We start from the raw sequence: 26,043 nt of genomic DNA, 5'->3' as shown, positions 1-26,043 counted from the left end.
GGTGGGATGGCCTGACATGTCCCCACAAGTCACCTGGGTCTCCTCCCACCCCCCATGGCGTTCATCTGTCCTTGGAATCACTACCATCACCCGTAACATGTCAATGCCATCACCATGACAGTTTGGCTGATGAACTCGGTGCGGACAGAAAAACATTTTTTAAGAGCTCTTTAATGAAATGAGGATTCAGTGATTGACATTTTTGTTGTTAGAAGAGCAGAAAAAATCTGTAACCCTTGTACAGATTTTTAGAAGTGAGACTATTAAACCATGAAAGCTTTTAAATCCATTCGCTCGGCAAATATTTATTGAGCACCTACGAAGGGCAGGCACTGTTCTAGATGCTTAGAATGCATCAGGGAGCAGACATTCTAGGGAGACAACAGATACACTGGTCTGTAAATGATTCGGGAACTGTGAAGCTAATTTTTAAACACCCTTTAAGGTTTTCTCCATGGTTGGGGAGATTGCATCAAAGGGAGGCTGATGAGCGTGTAGTCGCACTTTATTCTTTCTTGATCTCTCTTGATGTGGCTCTGCCTATGTCCTTGGGAGGAAACCTACAGCTGTTTTGGTTTTAGCTTTCAGAGCCTTTGACAGAATCTTAGAATAATCAGCCCGATGGGAATTGCTTTAAAAGAATGCAGGAGAGCGGTGGAGGGGTCGTTCTGAGGCCAGCTCTCCCTGCCTTTGAGCCGGACAAAACCAAAATCAACTGAGACCCTTGGAAAAGTCTTTTAGCAGCCTTCAGACTTTGTTCCACTGCCTTGCGGCGGCCAAGAGGTGCCCACAATTATCCAGCTCGGTGCACTGGAATCTCTGGTTTTTCTTTTTAAATTTTTTTTAATGTTTATTTTTATTATTAGGAGGAGAGAGAGAGAGACAGAGTGCAAGCAGGGGAGGGGCAGAGAGAAAGAGAGACACAGAATCGGAAGCAGGCTCCAGGCTCCGAGCTGTCAGCACAGAGCCCGACGCGGGGCTTGAACCCACCAACTGTGAGATCATGACCTGAGCTGAAGCCGGATACTTAACCGACTGAGCCACCCAGGTGCCCCTCTGGGTTTTCTTAATGAAAGTCGACTTCATAAAAGCAAACATGATTATTGCTGATATATTTTTTTCCTTTTGGCCTTCTCTGCCCTCAGCCACATAGTCCTACTGCCTTTAACTATCTTGGCCTCGCTGGGCACACTCTATTTAACATGTGTGATGCCGCTGGTAGAGTGCTACCTCGTTGCTGAGGCCTTGGAGAAGCTTCAGTCTGCAGGCCCGGAAATAGACTCTGTAGACCAGCTGAAGAAAGCCTAAGGCATTCTTAACAATGCTCATACTGTGACGTCCCTGTGAAGTCTTGACCCATTGTTCCCCAACATTAAGCCCCTCTGAAATGAAAGGGGGAAAAAAATCATCATCTAGAAGAGACGAGCTGTAATCTGCGGGTGTTCACTCACAGATCAAAAGGAGATTGGCTGGAATTTAGAGCCGCTTGTCTAGACCCGTTTGTCTTTCCCCAGAATATCTGCTGAGGTGCTTCCCGAGGAGGTCTCCATTTGTTCAGCTGTTTCCTGGTGGGCAGGAAACTCAAAATCTAGCCCTTCCTTTTCCTTCTAGCACAACACAGTGCACCAGAACTTTCTGTGATGGTGGAAAGGGCCTATATTTGCACTGCCCAAGATGGTAGCCACTAGCTGTATGTGGCTACTGAGCATTGAAGAGTGGCTCCTACGACCAAGAGGCTGGAGTTTCTCATCATAATTTAGACTTAAATTTGAATTGGACAGTGTAGGCCTAAAGATGCTCCTGGGCTTCGGGGTCTGGGCGTCTCGGTAGACCTTGGCCTTCACGTCCTGGCCTGGGAAGGGCTCAGGCCCTAGGTGTTGCATCTGGATGCATACCTCACTGAGCCAACGTGGTGCCCTGGGCAGTGCTCTGCAGCCCACTTGGCACATATGTCATGCTCGGACAGGTCCCTGGATAAGCAGCCCTTTTCTTGTCTCTTTCAAGTCGGGGGCCTGGTGGGAGCAATTTTCCGTGACTGAGTAGCTGAGTCACAGAGCCCGGGAGAGGATGAGTCATATGCCCAGCCTAGAATGCAAACATATTCCAGGGTTGGAGCGAACATCTTCTAGAGTCGGAGCAAAGATCGAGAACCACAGTTCAAAGAACTCTGCCGGCATCCCCGAAAGGAGGCCCTGAAGTGATCTGACTGGCAGATTCAAATGCTGTTGTTGATTTCTGACTTGCTTTCTTTTTTTTTGTTTTTCCCCACAATGGAGAGCCTGTCCTCCAGAAAGGTGGCCATCCAGGCAGCAGGCTTAGTTTTTCCTTTAGTGACAAGAGATAATTACTGCGGGATTGATCAGGCATCCAGAGTACTGAGCAAATAAATGGTGCAGTGGCCGGTGCGGGAGGGGCCCCGCTACTCATGGAAGGGGTGGCCGGGTCATCTCGCTGTAATATGGCTTGATGGAGCGTCCACGTCGGTGTGCTCTAATGTGGTGTTCATATGCAGCCAGCCAATTTCCCCGTGAGGCCGGGGCGCTGAGCCGTTGGAGCAGAGCTGGGCTGCACAGCAGTAAATGAAGAGGAAAATTGAAGTAATGTTGTATTATAAATTTATGATTTCATCTGCCTGACCCAGAGGATGTTCGCGATGGGGGGGCGGAGATAAGATTTCCCCCCCAACTCTGGCAGGTGCCAAATTCTCATCTTGGTGGCGCAGGAGACAGTATTGACGTGTCCAGGAAGATTGGGGTGAGGCCCAAAATTGGGGTGAGCTTGACCGTGCTTGTCTTCCTTGTTGAAGACGGTCACATGTGCCCAGAAGAAAGCAGATCTGGGAGATCTGACTCCCTCCCGAGTCAGGGAGGGGCTGGGCGTGCCGCCCTCCCCCCCACCGTCACCCCCCACACACATACCCTGAAGGAGTCTTGAAGATGACACATGGGTCTACACTTCTGCTGTCAGATTAAAATATTTCAGACCCCTAGTGCCACGAAGTTAGAAGCAAAGGAGTCATTTTTCACCAGGAAAGCCCCTAGGCAGCAGTGATTTGGCTGTTTGCATATAATCCGTTTATCAATATTGTTGAAATAATGGTTTAAGAAATCTAGTCATGAAAGATCTGATTTGATAGCAGGTGATTAATTCAGAGGAGAACTGAGCTGGCCAGCCATGAAATAAATACCAGGGAAGAAGCCGCTGAGCGTGCGTCCGCTTAAGACATCGAGTCTTAGCCTCTATCCCTTCTTCTCTGTCCCCGTGTTCCTTTCCGCACCGGGTGCCAGAGCTTAGCGTTACACTTGGATACCCTGCTCCTCAGCAGTCGGTGCAGAACCGCCAGGTCATCCTGTCTTGTCTGGGCAGCCTTCTGCCGGGGAGACACCGAGCGCTGAGCAATATACACCCAGGGAAAGAGCAGGCGACGAGGCCCTTTTTGGGGTGGAAACAGGTCAGTTGGCCAGTGAGTTGCGACTGCAAATTTGGAAAGGCTCTGGCTAAAATAAGGGAAGGGAAGGGAGCCACGGCTGGTCTCAGTTGAGAGTTTGGGCGCATCCATGCTGCATGGGACCTTGCAGAGCTTTGTACGGCTGGCAAGACTCAAGCTGACAGAGGACAAGGAAGACCCTCCCCGCCAAGGGCATGGCCTTGTACCAGAGGCGAGCGTGGAACCCAAGTGTCCTGATGCCCACAAGGGCGAGCCCCCCTTCTGGGTCTGATGACAGTTCCCCTGGTGGAGCAGGAGTTATGACACCAGCAGGCATGGAGACGTGAGGAAGGGCGGGTCCCACCTCTGGACCTCTAAAGGCATCAAAGCTCTATGAACAGGCAGCAGGAAGACCAGCAGACTGTAACTCAACGCTGCCGGAGTCCCCTCCAGATGAAACCTCAGGAATGATCCTGTTCCTTTGGCCCGCGCCGCAGGTCAGAAGATGCTGGTAACGTGTCCAGATGCACTTGGGACACGGATGGTGAGACCCCAGAGCCTGTGTCTGCGGGTGTTTAAGTTGCTGTACAAAACCGCAGAGACACTGCTGCCCTCGTGGCTGGAGGGCATGGAGACTATCATAAACCCCACCCATCAGAGCAACTTCCTACCGGCATTTTGGTGGCAAGGAACAGAAACAACTCTGGCTGCTGGAAGCAAAAAAAGGAGGTTGTTGGCAGGGGCTCATCAACACACAGAATTGCCAGGAAGGCTGGAGAATAGGCAGGAACCGGGGAGCTGGGCGGTCAGCCACAGCCACAACCCAGGCACAACCCAGGAACGACCTGGTCAGGAGGCCACCGTTGCCGCCGCCGGGTGCTGGGCTCACGCTGATGTCATCAGAATAAATTCTGCATTACCGCCCCCTCCTCCGCCCCACTAGCCCCAGAAATGGATCCAAGGAAGACTTCCGTTGGCTGAGCACAGGCTCATGACCTACTTCCCAGCTGCCTAGCTCAGAGAGAGCAAGGGCCCTTTTCTGCTTCTGTGATGGGAGGCAGGCCTCTCTCTAAGACTCAAACACAGAAATGGGGTTCAGGTGCTGGGCAGCCGAAAACAATCATAGACACCCACCTCAGAGGTCAAAGCAAAAGTCAACTGCTGAAGAGCATGAGTGTAGTAAGAGTACGATCCATTGAGTGGAGGGAGGCAGAGTGGGCCTGACGGGAAGGGAACGGGGGGTAGCCACGGGTCTCCGGTGGCCGGTAGAATCCGTCCAAGCAGGCCACACGCCAGCCTTCTCTGTAGCCTGGGGCAAGAGGCAGGGACATGAACCGTGACGTGGCCCGAGCAAACACGATGCAGGGTCGAGAGCCGAGTGGCTGCTCACTGGGAGTTTCATAATATATCACAGAGGACCACAGCAACACCAGAACGTTCCATTAGTTTCCTCTGCACCCAGCCTGGCAGCAGTTTCCACAAGCAAGCACCCCACAGTTAGTGGCCACCCCCGGGGTGACCTGCTGAGATCATGTGGAAAATACGCTTTCTGTGAAATGCCCGTGAAAACATGTGGCACGAGGCTTCGGGGTGCGGGCCACGCTTCTGGTGCACATTTTAACCCAGCCAGAGCCTCACCGTTCTCGGAGGGCCTTGGGAAGATGCTGTGACACCCTTTGGAGTGTCCGTGCCTGGACATAAGCCCCTGGGACCCTGCCTCCCTTGGGCCATGGTTTCTTAAGCCCAGTGTTTTTCCAGAGGCACAGGGTCAGCCCTGAGTTTTGCCCCTAAACTCTCACCCCCCAAGTACTCCTGCTTTGTCTGGTGCTAGAACTGCTGCTCGCTGCCTTGGGAGGAGGCATTACAAGGACTTTAATCTCCTACTGTCAATAGCTTTAAGGTAAAGTACATTCAGGGTAAGATCTCCAAATGTCAGAGCCAGGCGTAGGCCCCGTGTTTGGTGCTAACGCGTGGCATTTACTCTGCAGGTTCCAGAAAGTGCGTGGGCTTTGGGGGTCTCTCTGCCCAAATACAGGTTAATTACCAGCAGGCTGACAGCGGTGCCCCCAGCCACAGTAGAGAGGTGACCCAAGCCCTGGCTGGGTAAAGACCCTCACGGGAGACAAATCATTTTGTGCAGGAAAATAACTCAGGCTGTCCTCATTCTGGCCCTTTCTGGGATTTCACCCCAGACCTGAGGCAGCTGTACTAACACAACTGTGATCTTTCTCTCTGTGTTCAAGGCTATCCCAACTTTGTGGCAACCTATGGCCGCGGCTACCCTGGATTTGCTCCTAGCTATGGCTATCAGTTCCCAGGTGAGTGTCTTTGTCTCCCAGGGCTTTGGGGGGGCTGCATTTGAGGGGAGGCGGGAGGATCCCTAGAGAGAACACAACTCATACACCTGTCCATTCAAGAGATGACCTATAGGAGCTGAGGTTCAAATCCTCTGAACTCCAGGGTCAGGATGCAGCTCGATGTCTGATTAACCAAAGCATGTCCTCGGTGCCGGGTATTTGAGAGCAGCAGCTTTTAGGGGAAAGGGAAGGAGCTGAGGCAGGAGCCCTCCCTCTCTCTACCCACTCTCCTTTGTCTGGAGCCGGTTACAAGTTCTCGCTCACTGGACTGGACTCATCCTCTGCCTCTCCTATCTCCCTCCTCCCTCCCTCCCACCCACCCACATCCGTCCTTCCTTCCTTCCTCCCTCCATTCCCCCTCACTCCCGCTTCCTTGAGCTTTTCCTGGCGACCCTGACTTCTGTGCCCTTCTGTGTGTAACTGTGGTGTGCCGTTGGGGTTTGGGTTCGCTGTCGTGAGTGGGGGTGTGTAGATGGTCCCTCCCCTGCATGTGGGTGTCAGAGACTCGAGGCAGAGCCCACGGTGATGCCCGCTCACGTGCCCAGGGTTCCCCAGCTCCCATGCAGCTGGGAGACCTGGGACCCCCACCTGAGGCAGGCAGCCCGGACAGGCACGGTCTTGCAGGGGTGAGGGAAAGGGTGCTGAAGGAAGCAATGTTTCTGGGGCTTTACTTGTCCCTTGAGGGGGTGAGCCAGCCTTTCCCTGACCTGGAGTACAGACGGTATATAGGGGCACCTGGGGTGTCTGTGTGCAGAGCTGCACAGCCAGAGTTTCTAGAGAAGGCATTAGCAACAAGCTTTGTCTTCTTGGGTTCTCTGCCAGGGTGGGGGAGGCTCCCTCAGGGGCTGGGCTTCCAGCAGTTTCACTCCTGGTTGGTCATCCTGCCTGGACCCAGAGCTCTGAGAGGCCCAGGGAGCTCGGACACAGTCCTTAGAGGATCACATCCGGAAGCCAGGGAGGAAGGCAGGGGAGAGGTTCGTGAGGGTCTCACCCAGTATTTGCACATCTCTGACTGAGCTTTGGAGCAGGGAAGGGTGCTCCAGAGGAGGTCAAGAAGCATTTGGGGCACTTGGAGCCATGCCCTACGGGTAATAGATCCTCACTCAGCAACAGAAGCCCTAGGCTCTTGCCTGGTCACAGGCGGATCACCTGACGTCTCTGGGCCTCATCTCTGTCTTCTGTAAACAAGGGGTTTGGGCCTGTCTTCTGTAAACAAGATAGTCCCCGGGGTCTGTGCATCTTTCCGATTGTAGGGTTGAGAGGGGCAGGGGCAGCAGGCACAGCGGCAGAAGTTCCGTATGGAAGAGTATGAGTAGGAGAGACTTCCCCGTGAGCGTGTCCCCTGGGGCCATCAGGGCAGGGCCCTCCACAGGGTGGCTCTAAGGAAGCCTCCCCCCCCAACTCCTCTACAGCAGATGGCTGCTTTGGGGTGCCCGTGGGCCCCTCGAAGCAGGGCAGTGGGCACCACAGCCAGTCTGCACCTCCGTTAGACTTTCCCCATCTACAGATGGGGACCCTGAGGCCTGGAGAGGCAGGAAACCCTGTTCAGGGGGGTCATAAGCAGCAAGGAGCAGGGCTAGGATTTAGACCCAAGTGGTCTGGGTCTTAACTGCTGCATTACACTCTCTCTAGCGTCCATCTGTCCAGTACGATCGCACTAACCACACGCAGCTACTATAATTTAGATTGAAATTAAAATGAAATAAAATGAAAACTCCAGTTTCTCAGTCACCCTGGCCACACTTCAGTTACTCAGCAGGCACATGTGGCTGGTGGCTGCCATTAGCACAGCACGTAGAAAGTTGGGCTGGATGGCGCCATTCTGGAGCATAAAGAAACAGGTGGGGGGTGCATGGTCCACACACGTATGTGCATGTGCTCACTGCCCCTCCCAGGGAGAGCTGGCGTGTCAACGTCCCTATTCACTGCTTGCCCATCCTCCTCAGCCCAGAAGCTGGTGGCAGTTTTAGGAAAGCCTTTCATGCCCCTCCCTCCCCTGGCTTCCTCACCAGGGAACATATAGGCTCCCATCCTGACTCACTGGGAGCACCGTGCCGCTCTGCACACCTAGCTCAGCCTGCCTCCCTTCATACGCAGGTTGCCATTGCCCCTCGGTGAGGTCCTAGTCCCAGGCAGGCAGAGTTGGGGGATCCTAACATGGAATGATTTGGGGGGTGACCGTGGATCCCATGCTAAGGGCCCTGTCTCGTCTAAGAGCCTGCCCTTGCCTCACGAGCCATCCCAGGAAATGTCTGGTAAACCTCTGTCTAAAGGACTTGTGTCCTTGGATCTGCCCTCAACGGACATGTATGCCACACAGAGAGGCGAGAGTGACCGACCAAGGCTGGGTAGGATGACATAGTCTTCCAGCTGCCCAGCCCTTCACTGGAAGCCAAGGCTTCGGGAACAGAGCAGAGGTGTGAGGGACCTGGAGTGGGCTAGGACTGACCCTGTCCAGGGTCTGTGTGTCACAGTCACCGGTTCCTGTAGCTTAACGCAGTTGGCTGGACTTGATGAGGACAGGAATCTGTCTGGCCAGAGGCTCCCTGACCCGTGGGACTTGGCTGTCCTCTTGTCTCCCAGCCATGAGACTCTCCAGTCCCCACCCTTGCAGCTCACACCTGGGTGTGAAGTCTCTTGTGTGCCCTCACCGATGGCCATGAAGAGCGAGGCCACCTGCTGTCAGGGAGGGTCGGTGTGTGGAGTGGCCCCGGGCTGGGACGAGGTGACCCCGTGGCGGGGCCTGGCCGCCCACATCACCCTGGGAGGAGGCAGGCCGGTTTCAGAGTCCAGCCCCCGCTGCCCTCGCCCCCTGGAGTCGCTGCCTCTCGCAGGGCAGATGCCCCGTCTGCTGTTCCCCAGCAGCCTAGGTAGTCCCCTGTGGTGGCTCCCCTCGAGAACCAAATTTGACCCCTCCTGGAGCCTCCGCCCCGGGACAGGGTCTGTGAGTCGGGAGCTTTGGAATGCCCTGACATCTGCCTCTTGCCCCGTGCCTGTGAGGAGTGTTCTACCGGGCCTGGCGAGTGGGCTGGGTGCAGAGGGACGGCCCGGAGGAAGGCAGCCCAAATCTGCCCTCCGCTCACCCTTCTCCGGTGGACTCCGTTGACCCCTCCCCGCACCCTGGGGCTCTGTGAGTCGGTGACAGCAGCACTGCCCTCCCCACCAGACGGCCCTGAGGTTTTTGCTTCGTGATCTTTCTTGTCCGTGTTCTTGCCAAGCGCCACTTCCCCCGTTTGCCGCCCCCAGTCTCTCTCACGATGTGTGGGGGCGCCGCACCCTTCCGAGCCCCTTTCTGGACCCATCCTTGTGGGGCCGTGCGAGGGCTTACCAGGAGAGATGAAGGGACACCCAGGTCCCAGAGAGCCCCTGAGGTTGTTCACAACCGTGTGCCCTGGGTCCCCTCTCAGGACAGAGGGCCCTGCTTTTCACCTGGGCAGGCCCTTTCTGTGAATACCCACCTCCTGTCCTGTGCTTGGCTGCCCGTGTCCCTCAGCGGAGCCCTGTTCTGCCTCTGTGACCTGAGGTGGCAGCACACCGTCTGGGGCCGCACGGTTGGCATTAAGCGGCGCCTGCCTCTGCCCACCCTCAGGATTCTGTGAAAGTGAGTGAGATGCTGGCAAAGAGGGCTGGACACGTATGGGTAATTGTTAGAGTGAAGAGGAGTTCTCTAGAAAGATCAAGTGGTGACCAACCACTGTGGAAGCGGCTCCTTCTTCCCAGGCCCAGTGTCCACCGCGTGCACCCCGTCCCCATCCCCTGAGGATCAGTACTGGGGCTCAAAGAATGATGGTCCTCATCGGCGACCTCCCTCGTTTCCTCTCTTTCCCCCCACCCCCTAGACTCTCGTTTCCATGTAATCTGTTAATTTCTGTTCTTATTTCACTTTGCAGACTATTTGCCGATTTCACAAGACATAATTTTTATCAACTAGCTCTTAAGAGAGGCATAACAAAGTGGGGTTTGCTACCATTACTAGACAGAGGACACAGTCCCGGCCGGGGCCAGCCCAGCCACTGTCCGTGCCTGCCGAGACTGTCCTAGCTGCCCGCTTGAACCAATGTTCTTTTTCTCTTTTTTAATTCTTGGAAAAGACTCCTGTCCTCACTGCCTCACTCAGTTTAAAAAGAAATTTTTTTTTTCTTGTGCGGTCCCCTGGCATTTTGCTTCTTGTACCCAGTGTGAACATTCTCCCCACCTACCCCAACCTCCCACCCTCACCTGGAATGTAACGGGACCAGAAGGAAACTTCTCACAAACTTTGTAGAGCCTCCTCAGGGGAGTCCAGGAAACAGGCATCAAATTACTTTAAATATTGACCAAATAGGCTTCTTGGGACGTTCCACGGGGTGGGCTTTTAGTGCGGATGACCCACGGGAGTTGGGGATATGTGACTTGGAGCACCTATGTCCTATAGTGGACAGTACCAAAAGTGAACACACACACACACACACACACACACACACACACACACACACCCTGTTCCTGTAAATACTAATGTGTGGAAAACTGAATCTGGAAGGAAAACTGTATCTGAAAAACCAGCATTATCTGGTTGTTTTTGTCTTTGGGGGCCAGTCCATCAGTGGCTATTGCCAATAACATAAGTACACCTGTCTTTGAGAAGGGACAGCAGAGTCACCTGGGCACTGCCGTGTCTCGGGCACCGTGGGCACAGGAAGGAGGGGCCTTCCCCAGCACCCCCACCCTCACCTCCCTGCCCACCCTGGCCTTGAATTCCCTGGTGGCATCACGGCCCTTTGGCCCACTGATGTAGGAGGGGACAGAACACAGAGGGTCTCCCTGATCTGACTGGCACCCCTGATGGTCACCCCCACCCCCAGAAGGGCTTGCTTTTCCTGTGATCCTGATCCCCTCCACTTCTGCATTTGAAATAAAATGCCCCCACCCTCTTGGATTGATGAAGTACAGCGCAGCAGGACCTTCAAGAGTCACCCCTTTGTTTATGCACATAGTTTGTGAGAAGTGACCCACCCACGTGTTTCCACTGGATGTTTTTGATGTGAGCAGATCCATCTGTTTGAATGTCACTGTCCTTGAGACCCAACCTGTGTGGTTTTGCTCGTCTCATTAAAGATGCTTGATGTAATAATTGGTTAGCCTCCTTTGATTTTCCTGCAGGCTTTTTCACGAGTGCTATTTTTTTTTTAAACATATCTGTACGGCTCCTCCCCCTCCCCCCCCCCTTTATTTTGTTTTGCTATGAATTGCTTTGCTTTGGTGAACTTGTCCTAGTATGCTTGCCTCGCAGACGTTACGGCCATTGTGAATTTTCTTCATCTCTGTAAATAGTTCATCTGTGCTTCTCCCTAATGACGTTTTATTTTTCTCCCCCTGTAAGCAACTGAGGTAGAAAAATAAATTGTTTATCACGGACGTGCTGTGTGCTGCTATCTCTTAGCCTGACAGTGTCCTGTTCTCGCTCCGGGGGAGGTGAATGCACGGAATAACTGGTACCAATGACAGCCTAGTGCAGTTTCTGAAAGCATGTGGACTCCCCGCTGGCTGCTGCCTGTCGCCAGCCCTCCCTGCTTCCCCACGTCCCCTGCATTTGTTCAAGGCGGTCCTGTCCTTGAGCGGAGTGGCAGACCATGTGCACGCACTCTGCATGCAGCAGCTGCACGGTTAGCCCCCGCGGCCCGTCCTCTGCCATCACTCCTGCCCTCGAGAGAAAATGTCACTGGAACATCTGGAGCCCCTCCCATCTGTGCCCCAGGTGTGTGTAAGCTCGTGCACATGCTCGTGCACACCGACCTATGTGTGCTTTGCACATGGTTTGCTTTCCTAACTCCCCTGGACAGTGTGGGTTGGAGACGTGAAGCTACAGGGACCTCATTTCCAGGTCCTACTTGGCCATGTAGTTGCCATGTGACCTTAAGCAAGTGATTTAGCCCTTTAAGCCCCCGGGATGATAACAGAGCCTAGTTAGGTTGTTAGAATGAAGTAGGATAACGTGTATCTGGGAACGTGCCCTGTAAAGTGGTAAATGCTGTGCAATTAGAAGGTTTAGAAATCGTGTTCTTTTGTCACTCTCCAGAGTGGTTTTCTCTTCCTTGTCAACCTCACTGGAGCTGCCCATTGGTGGATCTGCTTGTCAGTGAAAGAAATGATATAAGATCCCCGAGTAAAGCCAGAGAATTTCTGGGACTTCTTGCCCACCCTCACACCCCAACCCTGCAGTTTCAGTTTCTCCCCATCTGCACATTGGCAGGTGACTAGATTAGGTACCAGGTCTGGACGTGAATGAGGCTCACTCCTTGAAAATGCTCATAGTCCCGCTGATGGAGAGAGAACCAGTCGTCAGGGCCATTGGACATCGTGACACAGGTGCTTAGCTATAAAGAGGGAATCTCTCTTTGCTACAAGGAGACAATGGTGGCTGCTTGTCCAGCCTAGGGGACTGTCAGGAAAGGCCCTTTAGAGAAGATGACATCCGAACTGGGTCGTCTCGCAAAGTCAAACAAAATTCACTAGGGAGAGAAGGAAAGGAAGTATATCCCGGGCAGAGAAATAACATGCTTAGACACTGAACCAGGTAGTTTTAAGAAAGAAAGAAAACCCAAAGTAACAATGACCGAAACAAAGTAAGAATTTGTTTCTCCCATGTAAAAGAAGCCTGGATGTGGCTTCACAGTATTAGAGGCCACTCTTCACGTTCTATTCTCTTCAACATAAAACCCTACCTCATAGTCTAAGAAGGTTGCCCAAGCTCCAGCCATTATATACTTGTCCCAGAAGAGCACATCTCTTCCCTTTAATACTTCTCAGAAGTTAAGTGTGGTACTCCGCTTAGATCCCACTGATCAGATTTCATTCATATGACTAGTTTTAGCTGCAAGGGAACCTCAGAAATGCCTCTATTTCAGGTAGCCACATGCCAGCTAAAAACAGGGTACTGAGGAAGAAAAGTGGAATACATACAGGATAATAATAATAATAATAATAATAATAATGGAATAATACAGAATACTTAGCAATCTCGGCCACAAACCTGAAAGAGGAAGCAGTACAGGTCCCACAGATTATACAGATTTCGGTGTATGAGCAGCTTGTAGGGGGGTATCTTGGGTGGGGGAGGGGAGACGAGACTAAAGAGAGAGGCAGGATTGAGTCACGGTAGGTTTGTGAGTCAGATTCAGGAATTTAGATTTGATCCCGAAAGCAAGTGAAAACGCTTACAGGATTTTAAGTAGAGGAGTAATGTGATTAGATTTCCAAGGTGAATCAGAGAGGTGGGGGGCCCGTGGAGAAACCACAAGGGTCAGTTCTGTTCCCTTCCTCCTGCACCTTCCCTTCCTCTCTTCTTTCCTCCCCTTTGCCTCACTATCTCTTGGCTCCGTTCCTCTCCCTGCCTCAGGCCGGCCGGTGGCCCTGCAGGGGTCCATCAGCAATACGGGGGGACCAGCCAGGCTCAGTGGGAGCAGCCAGGCAGTGCATGGGGTCACCCTGGGACTCTGGTTCTGGAAGTCCCAGCTTGTGCTTGGATCTCTCCAGCAACAGAAAACAGGCTTCCTCTCGAGTGCCGATGTTGACTGATGGGTACTGGCCTCCTGGAGCACCGGCCTAAGAGTGATGTTGAGGCCAAGTCCTAGCTCAACAGAAAGAAAGAGGGGCTATGACTGATTAGTGATGCCTGCGCGGTTGCTGGATCTGGGACCCATGCCCACTCGCCACGTATTTCGCCTTCCTTATTTCTCTAATGATGGTTCTCGGGTGCTGGGTGATTTTCGGTCACTCTGGAAGATGGCTGTTCTGTTTCACACGGAGGGAGGTGGGTGTGGTCCGAGGAGAGGTGCGGGAGCTCCAGGACATCATGTCCCCTCTGGAGGACAAGCCTCTGTAGCCCACGGTCAGTAGGGGCAGCTGCCAGGTAAGCTTCGGTCAGGTTCGGCTAGTCTGAGCGAAGACAAAGTCTGAGTGGTCTGTCTTGTCCAGAAGGACGTGGCCTGGTGGTAGAAAGCAGAGTGAAGAGAGCCCAAGTGCTCGGGAGGGGAAGGAGTTTTCCATAAGCCGGATGACTGAGGAGAGCGGGCCTTGGCCGTGGGGAACGGGCTGCTTCCTAAAGCGGCTCACACCCAACCTTGTCGCTTCTGTCTGGTTTAGGACATTTCGTCAAGTGTTCAGAAATGCCCCTGGCTGCCCCATCAAAGGCCTAGGATCGTGCCTCGATTGGTAGCCTGGGCCAGTGCGGGGAGCAAGTGCTCCCTTCTGTCCACCCCTTCCTTCTGACCCCACTGGGGAGAGGTGATAACCTGCACTTGCAATCCTGCCTTGGTCTCTGCCAAGTTCAGGTTTTTCTGGCCTGTTTTTCAAGGGGAAAGAGCAAGGCCCTCCTCCCTGGCCTCTGCCACCTTGTCGGGGGAGGCAGCTCCTGGCTTGCTGTGCTGGAATTGTAGAACCAGAGGCTCAGAGGACCCCTCACCTGGGTGTCCATTTAAACCTCAGCGCTGTTCTCCCACTGACCTGCGGCAGGGCCTGTCTCTTCACACCTCTGCCCCAGCAAGGCTCTCGTGCCCCCAGCAAGGGAACCCTGTAGACCCCCTGAGCTGGTGGGTCCCCGACCTGGTGGACCCCCGATCTGGTGGGTCCCCAGGCTCCGCCAGCACTGCCTGGCTCGTGGCTTCCCGTTGGGTTCCAGAACGGGGCCCACCCAGTGAGCCACGGCTGACTCCTCGCTGCTGGGAGCCGATCTTGAAACGCTAAGACGAGATGATTGGCCGCCCAGGTACGCGGACGTAACCTCGGACCCGCGCACCCGGGCACCCGCAGTTCTGTAGACAAACGCTCCCTTGTCAAGAAGGCCCCTCCTGACACAGCAGCCCGCGCACGTCTGCTCATCACCCACCCCGATCTGCACAGCCCTGCGGCCCTCACGCATCGCCTCCAGGGATTCCCCCCTTCCCAGCCTGGATCCCCGGGCCGATCTTAAATCACAAGCCAGCACCTCCTGCACCACGTGGCCCTTACCCTCTCGTTTGACAGTGGAGGGCAGGTGTAGTCAGGAAGGCCTGTCTGCTGCTCTGAAAGACGGAGAGGTCAAGTGCCAGCGCACACCCCAAATCCTGGCGTGAGGGCCGTCGGGGCCGTGTGTGGGCCTCCGCCCTCCACATGGAGAACCGGTTGCTGACGCTATTCCCAGATGAAAGCAGAGCGCAGTGCCTAATAGGCACTTAATAAATGTTTGCAGAAATGAATTGGAGCGATCTGAATTGACGGGAATTGCGGGTTTCACTTTCGATCAGCTTTCCATGCCTCTTGACGCTCTTCTGCGCAAATGAAGGGAAATGCAACTACTCGAGCGCTGAGCTCCCCATGCAAAAGCCCGGAGCGCTGTGCTCACTCCAGGCCTGCTGGGAGAGTAAGGCCTCCTCTCGGCCTCAGTTTACCCATCTGTCAAATGGGTCTCTTGATCCTTGCCCTGCTCCCTTTCCTCGCAAGTTGCTAAGAGGGGCACTGGGATCGGGCATGATCTAGCGCTTGGGAAGAGGATAGGGTCATATCCAAGGAGGGGACCCTGCCAGAGGCTGGGGCAGCGTGAGGGAGGCTGCGGATGTGGCTTCAGACCTCCTCCTCCCGGGGGTTGAGCGCCATGCCTATCTGATGCCATCTACCCCCGATGGCCATCCTCGCTCCCCTCTCCTGCCTCCTGGAGCACCTGTACCACCAGGCTCACAAAGTCCCCGGTCAGCCTGTCAGCAGGACCATAGTCACCTTTCTTCAGGCCCTTTGGTTTTAATTTCTATCAGCTAAAGCATGTGAAACCCTGCCACTTAAATTTCTATCAGCTAAAGCATGTGTAAAGCCTGCAAAAGAACAATAAAGTATTTTATTTAATGTGTACTTTTGAGAGAGAGAGACAGAGCATGAGCAGGGGAGGGGCAGAGAGAGAGAGGGAGTCACAGAACCCGAAGCAGTCTCCAGGCTCTGAGCTGTCAGCACAGACCCCAATGCAGGGCTCAAACTCCCATGACCTGAGCTGAAGTCGGACACTTAACTGGCTGAGCCACCCAGGTGCCCGCACAAAAAAAAATATTGAGTGTGAAATTATTGGCAGGTGGCAGTGCCTGGCCTGAGGGATGGACAGTGCATGTCCTCCCGAGGACAGCCAAGGACAGACCAGAAGGCAGAGGTGTGGCCCCCATGCCCTCCTCCTCCCCAGGCCGAAGAAATGGAGGGGAGCCCTGCCCAGAGACGTTTCCCCAGAATGCGGGTCAACCTGGATCCCCTGCCCCCGAGGGATCCCAGCCCGTGGGGTCACTACCTCTCCTCCCTGTGCCTTCAGGTGTGAGGACAGGACAAGAGCACGTTTTCTGCGGTGCTCTGGAAAGGGTCATCAGAGCCTGCCCCGGGCTGGGTCCTCTCCGGGCACAGGGATGTTAAGCAAGCGAGCAAGGAGGGCCAAGCCTGGAGGACATCCCACATGGGGCCAGGTGTGTTCCAGTGCAGTCTGACCGGTGTGCAGAGTGAGTACAGGGGACGGAGTCCTTAGCTTGGCTTGGGAGGCTCTCAGGAAGGGGTGATATCTGAACTGCGTTTTGAAGTCAAATAGAATTTCAGCAGGCAGCTGAGGGAAGGGTTTTCCACATCCAGCAGGTGTAAAGGCACCAACGCATCATATGCGTTCCTTCCTTGCATTCCTGCCTCTGTTCATTCTATGGGCCCCATCTGGGTCAAGGCTGTGCCATTACCTGGCCAGGCCCGCTGGACAAAAGACTTTGTCATTGGGAAGCTGATGCCACTTCTCCCCAGACCCAGGGAATGAATTTGAGGGCCAGGGACGCCGTCCCTGCCCTTGTCTTAGGAGGCTGTTCCTGGTCAAGGCCTTTGTGGGTACCGTTGAACCCACCTAGTGGGCCCGGGCACGCTAGGGCTGGCTGCTTCTGAGGAGAACACAGCCTGCTAACACCTCCCGCTCCCCTCCCCCTCCGCCCCTCTGCCCCTCCACCCGCTGCCCTGCTCTGAGCCTCAGGAGGTGTCTCGCTGGCCCCAGGGCAGCCCTGGTTTTCCAGCCTTGCAGCTCTCTTAATGGTACATGTTTAAGGCCGCTCCAGGCTTTCTTCCTCTGACCCATGATACCAGTCTTGAACAGGCTAGGGTTCAGGCAGGGCTAGGAGCAGCCCTTCCCCAGCCCCCTTGCGCCTATCTGCCCCTCCTCCACCTACCCGTCTTTTGTGTATTCATCACATAGCTCTTAAGCACATGTCAAGTCACAGGCCCTGCCCTAGATGCCTGGGATGTGGTGGTGAACCAGAGAGACGTGCTGTTGCCTCTGTACGGCACTTGTTGGGGGCAGAGAAGCGAGCAGGGTTCCAGTCAGATGGAATGACCCAGAGAGGCTCTTCTGGCCCGCCCTTCCTAGAGGAGCTGGGAGGGGCCGGACAAGCCCGAGGGCAAGAGGGCAGCCAGTCCGGCTGATAACACGGGCACCAGAGCCCCGGGATCCACGTCCACACCTGTGGTCACCATGTCGCTGGGCCCCGTCCCTCCCTGAGCCCCTGCGAGCCCTTTGCCTCCTGCCGTCACATTACCCCACCAAAGTTCGCGCTCACGCTTCGGATAAAACACCCCTTTATCACTCATGAGCAAATTATAAATGTTATCTATGAAAGCCCTTTGGATGTGAAATGTCATGTAAATTAATAGGATTTTAGAACAGGAAGGCTCCAGAGGGAGTTCTCAGCTCCGCTACTGTTATTACCTTGGGCAATAATAATAAAAATAGAAATAAAAGTTATTATTCCGCTTGCCGATGGCTTGCCACATGCTGGAGGACGGTGCTGAGCACCCAGTGCCATCATCTCCCTGAATTTCCCAGCAGGCCCTGCACGGAGGCACCGTTAGCCTCCTTGACAGCAGAGCAGAAGGGACCCGGGACGGCAGTTAGGAAACTTTTCTTGGGTCACAACCAGTGAGTGTGGGAGATGGGACTGTGCCAACTTGCTTTGATCACTCTGCACGGTTTCCTTTAAGCTCTCCGACCCCGGAGCCCTTCCTCTGTTAAATGGGGCCGGTGATGTCTTCCTGGCAGGGGGCGGGGGTCAGGCACATTGGGATGATCCCGGGTCCTCTAGGAAGGGCCCGGCCAGGGGAGACTTTCTGGGGTCTTGGCCATGGAAAGTGCTACAGTGGTAGCCGCCGTTTTGCCATTGGTGTTCCACTTACTTTCTCATCATTTAGACCAGACTCTCTCACGTATCGGCGAGGAAACAGGAGGAGGGAAGGTTCTGCCATTTGCCCTTGCGGGTTGGGCTGGGATGCAGTGGTAGGCCATACTGACTGTTAAAAATGTGACATATTTCTGTACCTGTTGGTAAATAACAGCTGCCCTGAGCCCCCCAGAGTGCCTCCCTCACCACCCTGGCTTTCCCCCAAGACTCCCTGACCCTCCATGGTCCGCCCGTCAGTGATGCCAGATGCAGCGGTGCTCTGCCACTTGATGGCAGAAAGTCTCATATCTCAGGAGACCAAAAAGTGGGGGGTGGGGGGGGTGTCTACATTTTACATCAGGTGGGGGGCAGGGGGAGTTGAGATCACAGGGAGTTGCTCTCACTGAGCAACTGATGGTGCCAGGATGGGGACCTGGGGTCTTCCAGCCCAAAGTCTTGGGGTGCTCAAGGCTTAAGTGTTTCCTGCCCTGGTCCATAGAGGTGGGTGCCATCGGCGTGGGTGTTTGGAACCGTGCTGTGGCAGAGCCATTGCAAAGGCCCATATAGAATGAAGCTGGAGGCGGAGGGCGGGGAAAGGTAGACGTGGTGAGGAGGCCCATAGAGACTCCAGGCCATTTAGATTTAAATGGATCAGTGAGAGACCCTGTGGGGAGGAAGCAGGATTTTTTGGCTCAGCATCTGAAATTTGGGGAACAAGAAGAAGTGTGAAAAGCCATCTGAATAGCCAGCTCTAGAAGGACCAATAGTGAGACCAGTGGTTTGTCCTGACACCCATTGGGGGTAGGTGGGGGAGCATCTCCTAAGCAGAAATTGCAGTGTTTACAAGGAGTGGGGGGAGAGAGAACTCTCCCTGGTGAAAGGAGAAACTCAGAATAGTTGCTGATGTGTCCTTAGAGGCCACGGTCCGGAATCCCTTCACCTGAAGATCTTGGTCTTGGTCTGAGAGAGACAGGCAGGTGTTCCTTCTGTGGCAAGTGGGGAGCCCTGGGTTATCCAGGACCACAAGCTGCTGGCACAGAGCAGCAAGGGCTGCTTTCGGCATGAACTCCCTGCGGCCATCCTTGCTCTTGAGGTCTCGCAGGAGTGTAAGCGTGATGTTGAACAGTGTCCTCGTATGGCCAGGAACCAGAGCACATGGAAGGTGTCAGCCACTCTGGATGCAGGCCTCTGACCAGCGCTTCTGATTGCTGCCCGCCTCTTCGAGCAGAATTTGGGGTAGCCACACCCAGGGCTTGAGCTCAGCTGGGAGGAGACCCTAAAGGGGACACAGGGGCCTGGCTGCAGACTGGACGGGTCCATGAGAGATCCCTCCCTTCTCCCTGGCAGAGTGAGCCTTTATCTAAGGCCCTGCTTGTTATCGGCCAGTTTCCTCTCCTTCCCAGGGAGCTGGTTTGTGTGCAGTGTGGTCCCACAGATGGAGCCCCGCCCCCCTTTCTTGTCAGAGGCTAGTGATTGTAGGCTCCATGAGGGCAGAGAACACATGAGTTTCGTTCACTGCTGTGATCCCAGTGCTTAGAACGGTTTCCGGCATGTAATAGGTGCTCAGTAAGTATTTACGGAGAGGGTAAGCGTCTGGAGACTGGCAGGGCTCTAACATAGCTCCCTGCAGAAGTTCAGGGTGAGTGAGGGTACTGCGGGCCCCAGCTCTCTGTTGGAGGGTAGGAGGGCCCAGGAAGAAGGATGCTAGGCCAGAGTCCCCACGTAGAGCTCTCAGCTTCCTGGCTCCCAGCAAGGAAGCAGCACCTAAAGTATGTTCTCAGTTCTCCTCCCACAGTCCTCCACCCCACACTCCAGGCTGGGAGCTTGGTTGAGACTAGGGCCCATTATCAGTCACCAAGGAGATCAGAAGCCACAAAGCTCCATGGGGGGGGTGGGGGGCAGGCCTCGCCCCACTGCTGGTTCTCAGGGGCATGAGGACGGCGGGCTGTCTGCTTTGCCCGCTGAGTGCCTCTGATTTGGAAGGAATCCGCAGGCACACTACCTTTCCCTTCTGGCCGGGCGCCCCGGGTCTGTGCTTGCCTCTTCTGGGAATTTTCACGTCGTTTCCAAAGGATGCTCCCTGACTTCAGTTTTTATGCTTCCCCGAACCCTTTCATCCAAACAGAGGCTCTCTGACAACCAGACCATAAAACCTCGTAAAGGTTTGATGTGCAGCGTTCCTCCCCTTCATCCGCGTTGAAACATCTAAAGAGAAAATTAAACGAAACAGCAGTTGCATTAAAAGTTATTTGGGACTATTTTCGTGCCACCCCTCTGCCATAGGTGCCAACGCCTTTGGGGCTCGACCCCAGAGCCTTTCACTTCCATTAGGCCTGAGCCCAGGCCACACACCCTTCCCCTCCCTACACCCAGGCAGGCAGGCCTGGCCTTCTCATCGGCCCCTCTGCCTTCCTCTCCAGAGGGACCTTAGCCAGGTCCCAAATGACAGTCATCTTCCTGACTGAGGATGAGACCCCACACTGTCTCCAGCACCTCTGCCCCAGTAGGAGCTCCACCCCTCTCCTGGCATGGGGGGTGGGGGTGTCTCCAGGAGAATGGCACTCTCGGTGTCCTTGGGGAATGTCAGTCTCGCTCCTAAAAAGGTATGTGGAAATCAGATTCGTATTTTAAATGCCAGGAAGTCGGGGTTTTGTTTTTTTTCTGTTTTTCAATGGACACGTATCATAAGCTTTCTTCAAAGCAGAATTTTAGTTTGATCATGTAAATGTGTCCCTTTGGATATCAGTTGCCCCCTCTTTTTCAGACCCTCTGTTCCGATCTGAATTCCCAGAGTCGTCCTCCTCCAAAAGTACACCATCCACCCTTTTTCCATCCCTTTTCCACCCTCGCCCCCTCACAGCCGCCACTCTGTCTCTCTCTCTCCGCACAAAGCTCTGGATTTCCTTTAAATGAACCAGCCCTGTCACTCACCAGACAGGCCTGCCCGGGAGGTGGGGAGGGCCCTGGGCCAGTCAGATGACAGATGGTTTTCTAAACTGTTTTAGGATGTGTTTCCGACATTCTGGGTGACAATTTCTTCTTTGGGTTGCTTATTTTTGAGTGTTTGGATTCTATAAAGCAATACTGGGTTTAGCCAGGAATGTTTGAACCATCTCTAGAAAATGCTGGTGGTTGGAGGTGCAGGACATGCTGGGGAATGGGTGGAGAGTGCTTTAAGCAAACACAGCATAGGGAAAATTCATTTCATGATGGACAATTCGGGATGGCTATGTGCATCACAAGAGAGTGTTTCATGAAATCACAGCCTGTTGGAGCCATAAGGAAACTCCGAATTTTCTCATCTCTTTCTGTGAGTGGCACAGAGGCCCACTGACTCATCCAAGGTCACAGAAATAAGGAGTGACTGTGCCAGGACCATATCGCCGGCAGTCCACACCCAGGCCGGCACCTTTTCGTACCGGGCAGGGGAGAGGATGCAAAGAAAGATGTGCATTCCCTGATACCCTGCGGCCGACAACAGCGGCCCCCTTTCAGTGTTAAACCAAGGACACTCCAAGGCTTCCTCTAAATCAGGGATTGTCTGCCTCCCCCGTGCGTCAGAAGCCCCTGGAAGCCCCTGGAAGGCTAGAGATGTGGGTCGCACCTGATTCTCCGTGTGTTGTGCAGGCTCCCGCGGCCAGGCCAGAGCCCCACTGCTCTGAATGGAGGCCCCGCGGTGGGTCTCACAAGAGAGGGTCACAGGAGTTGGATTCATTGTATTGTCAGGAGGACCTTTCCTTCCACAAGAAAGTGGAGTGATGGACTGTGCAGATGTGCACCACAATTTAACTTTTGGAGTTTTGTTTGTTTTTTTTTTTTTTTTTTAATTTAAAAAAAAATTTTTTTTTCAACGTTTTTTATTTGTTTTTGGGACAGAGAGAGACAGAGCATGAACGGGGGAGGGGCAGAGAGAGAGGGAGACACAGAATCGGAAACAGGCTCCAGGCTCCGAGCCATCAGCCCAGAGCCCGACGCGGGGCTCGAACCCACGGACCGCGAGATCGTGACCTGGCTGAAGTCGGACGCTTAACCGACTGCGCCACCCAGGCGCCCCTTTTTTTTTTTTAATTTTAGAGAGCATGAGCAGGGGAGAAGGGCAGGAGAGAAAGAGAGAGAGAAGATCTTAAGCAGTCTCCACGCAGAGCCGGACGTGAGGCTCGACCCCACAACCCTGGGATCATGGCCTGAGCTGAAATCAAGAGTCAGATGCTCTACCGACTGAGCCACCCAAGGCACCCCTCACTTTTTGAAATTTTTGAAAGCCTTTAAACGGAAGGTTCTTGCCCTTGGCTGTATACTGGGATCACCTGGGAACACTTAAAGGTCCACTGTCCGGGCTGTACCCCTAAACCAGATAAATCAGAATCTCCGGAGGTGGGGCCCGGGACTCAGCATTTGTTAAGGCTCCCCAGGTGGTCCAGTGGGCAACAGGGGTGAGGGTCCGCACGTGAGAGAGCAGGGTCCTCTCTCTCGGTGGCTGCAGTCCAGCACCTTCCGCTGGTTAATTCTGCTCCTGGCCCCCACTCCTGTGGGCATCTGAGTTAGCCACCCCTGGGGTGGAGGATCACGTGAGGAGAGGCCACTAAATGTCCGGGTGGCACTGCCGTGCGCTTGTAGTTTCCCCAGGGCAGTGACTCCCAGCCCTGGCTCTCATTCACCACTTCAGAGCATCCTTCCTGACCATCATCAGCTGCTGTTCCACAAGAACCTTCTCTGGCGCAGACTCTGGGCTAGGTCTTAAGTGGGACATGTGACTCAGTCCCCACCCTAGAAGAATTTGTCACCCAGCGAGAGAAATGGGGCGTGCACGTAAAAATAACTGTGCTTAGGTAAGGCAGAACCCGGTAAGTGCCACAGAAGCAGTAAAAAGTCGGCGTGGCCTCACATAATTCTCAAAAAAAAGTCAGAAGCGCCGTTCACTTCTAATTTGCCATAAAGTTTCTCACGGCTCTGAAACGTCCAGAAAAGCGTCTTGTTCACTGTCAGTGGGATGGCGACAGCTTTTACTTAGATGAGTTAGTAACCTCAGAGGTGTGTTCGCGCCAGCCCCAGGGCCACCGCTTTCCAGGTTCGTCATCCTCTTACATCAGAAGACAGGTCCATGCGGGGTCGGAGGTGAGGGAACGTTACAGGCCATTTTGGTCTCCCCTCCTTGCAGTAGACACGAATTGATTACTTCGGGCCCAGAGAAGCGAAGCACCGTCCCCAAGTTACAACAGCAAGGCAAGGCCAGGGGGGGTCGGAGGCGTTGACACCAAGCACCGTGATCCTTCTGTTACCCCGTTAGAGGGGCCCGAGGAACTCCAGACTAGCAACCTTGGGTCTTTGGGTGTGACTGCCGTTAACTAAGGCGTGGCACCTGCCCAGCCCTGAGTTCCACCATTAACATTTTACTCTTTTGTACCAACGGGAGGAGCAGACCACATTCCTGATACCCAAGTTCACCCAGGTGGGCCGCCTAAGCTCGCAGGCCCTGAGATTTTATCAGGAAAACATTTTTCTCTTTTCTGCCTGATTCACTACTAAGAAGTGGGAAGTATTCGAGCAGGAGGGTCCCGGCTGCCCTCTTTGGCCCAGTCCTTGTTGTCAGAACTGAACAGTAATGCATACTCTGATTTTGAACTAGGGAAGGTTAGCTCCACTGAAATGGCATTATGAAGCTGGGACAGTATGAAGAATTACAGGCGACCGTTATGGGGAAAGAATTCCAGCCTCCTGTGTGCATCTGACCATCTGACCATGTGGCTCGTCATGGAGAAAGTGGCAGAGCCCTCCGGGCGGTGGTGGGGGCAGGGGGGGGGGGGCAGTCTGCCTTAGAGGCAGGGCTGATGGCTGGACAGGTCTCAGCAACATGGCAGCTAACATTCGTTTAAACTGACTCCCTGCAGGCAGTCATCTGAACATTTTGTGTATGTTAATCCTGCACTGACATCATCGCCCCCTTTACAGATGGGGACATCAAGGCACAGAAGGGTTAAGCAACTTGCCCAAAGTCAAAGGTTGCCAAGAGGTTACGCTAGTAAATGGCTGAGTCAGGATTTGAATCCACGACTTGTGCTAACCTGCCTCACAAGCCTGGTTGCTCCCTTCGTGCATTGGCCAGGCAGGCTCTGCTGAGGAGGAAGCCCCTCCCCACATTCCCAGCAGCAGAGAAGGGATGGTCATCTCCCATTCTGGGCGGTGAGTGGGGTGCTAGGGCAGCCGTGGGCGCTCATGGGCCGGGGGCTGTGCCATATCTTTGCTTGTGCCTCGGCCCCCCCAAGAAGCCTGAGCCCCGTCAGACCTGCTGCCTAATTCCCCAAGGTCTTACCCCTAGTACCCGCCACGGGAGCAGTTCTCTGCTTGACAGCCCAGAACTCCTCTCCCTTCAGAAATAAAATGAGAGGTTTCCCAGACACGTAGGCTGCCACAGGTGACCTCTGGCTCCTCAGGGCCTTGGGGGAAATGCTGAAAACAGGATCACAAGGCAAGTCTGCGAGGCCCTGCACCCCCAGCTCTTCCAAGCCCAGCCCAGGAGAGCTCATTCCCACCCGAGTCCGTGCTAGGGCCTCCTGGTCCTCAGGCGCATCTTGCTGTCCTAGAGACAGGCTGTCCTCCACAGGGACAGCTTTAGGCCAGGGTCCCCATGCTTCTTTGGCCTCTGACAGCCCCTGGCTGGGGCAGCCCCATCCCAACACACACACACACACACACACACACACACACACACACCCCTTTTCTTAGATCCGTGTTTGCCCATCCCCCACAAGCCCAGCCACAAGGAGAGCCCGTTGTCCCCCGCTCCCTGGTAATAGCATCAGGGACTTATCTGCCAGGTCATCTGAAGAATATATTCGGGGTGACCAGTGAGGCTGAACAGCTTAACAGGACAGGAGGGGGATGGCAGGGAGCTGGGGAAGTGGTCCGGGACAGATTCCCAAAGAGGCAGGGCTGGGTGGTGGGGCTGTGGCCCTGGGGTCCCAGGTGCCGTGTGGGGGTGGGGGTGCTGTGAGAGCTGCAGGCCTCTCCGGAGTGGGGGGCGGCTTGGGCAGCTCTCCTCCCCTGCCCCTCTTCTCACACCTGTCAGTCTGCCTACCCCGTTTGATGGTTGAGATTAAATTCCAGCCCTTAGCGGTGTCTGGTGCTCAGTCTCCAGCAGAAACCTTTATCTGAGATTAAGGATAATGGATTTCCTTTCTTGGATAAGTTTTTTTTTTTCCTTCCTTTTTCTCTGAGACTTTTTTTTTTTTTTTTTTTGTCAAAAATGCGCTCGACTCCAGAAAATAGACCTTTTGTTAAATGTCTTTTTATTGACTAAACTCGCCTCCCCCAGTTCTGTCCCCCGCCCTTCCCCCCACCACACCTTTTCATGCTTCCAGGGAAACCTTCCGTTTCAAGTACGGGTGAGGAGTGCAAAAGAATAACTTGACCTTCCTTCTCTCCACGGCCGCTTCCTTCTCCTTCAGGGTCCCCCGAGTCCTGCTGTGTGCCTGCAGCCGGGGCCTGGTGTGCGGAGGTTGGGATAGGGAGAAATAACTTGACCTCTTCCTTATTTTCCCTCAGCACCTTGCGCCACCACCCACATTTCCAGAAATCTAGATCCTGCTTGGAAGAAATGGGGAGAGGACTTGGCGGGGGAGTCCCTTCGTTGGTCTCAGGTGGCCGGGGTCAGTGCCACCCTCCGTGGGCGGGGGGTGGGGAACAGCCTCCAGGCACACATGTGGTCTTCAGGGGAGCTGGGAGACCCATTCCAGCAGCCAGGGATGACCTCGTACCTTTATTTCACCTGGATCTTTCTTTTTCCCCCCTCAACAGCCCTATTACCATATTTAAATGCAAGTATGTCTTTTTTCATTGACGTTTTGAGTAGCTTAGCCTGACCTTTTTAGACTAGCTTGTTCCCTTTTGAACTTCTTTCCTCCCCAGTAGTTCCGTGTAGCTAGGACAATAGTCTTAGAGTTTAGTGGGCTTCTAGTTCGCTGTGTTTGGGGGACGGCTCTGTTTCTTTCCTTTCTTTCCTCCCCGGCTCCCCGCCCTCCGTGGTGCATGTGTCCCCCACTCTGTCCCGTAGCGATTCCGTGTCCGGAAGCTGCTGTGGCTAAAGCAGAGCCGCTGT

General features: G+C 54.3%; 1 protein-coding gene across 5 annotated transcripts in view; it reads left to right on the top strand.

Moving 5' to 3' along the window:
* The window catches only part of MSI2 (musashi RNA binding protein 2), a 389,744-nt gene that overhangs the window by 333,797 nt on the left and 29,904 nt on the right, over positions 1 to 26,043 (top strand). For 4 of the 5 annotated variants that reach the window (XM_030296485.1, XM_030296484.1, XM_030296482.1 and 1 more), the window contains exon 10: positions 5,671 to 5,745. In XM_030296485.1, the coding sequence (XP_030152345.1) occupies positions 5,671 to 5,745 (75 nt within the window). Of the gene's footprint in view, positions 1 to 5,670; positions 5,746 to 9,674; positions 11,351 to 26,043 lie in introns of those variants that run through there. The other variant, XM_030296486.1, reaches the window with a different exon arrangement.

This window comes from Lynx canadensis, chromosome E1, assembly GCF_007474595.2.
Source record: "Lynx canadensis isolate LIC74 chromosome E1, mLynCan4.pri.v2, whole genome shotgun sequence".
Lineage (NCBI taxonomy): Eukaryota > Metazoa > Chordata > Mammalia > Carnivora > Felidae > Lynx > Lynx canadensis.
This window is presented reverse-complemented; position numbering and strand designations above follow the sequence as displayed.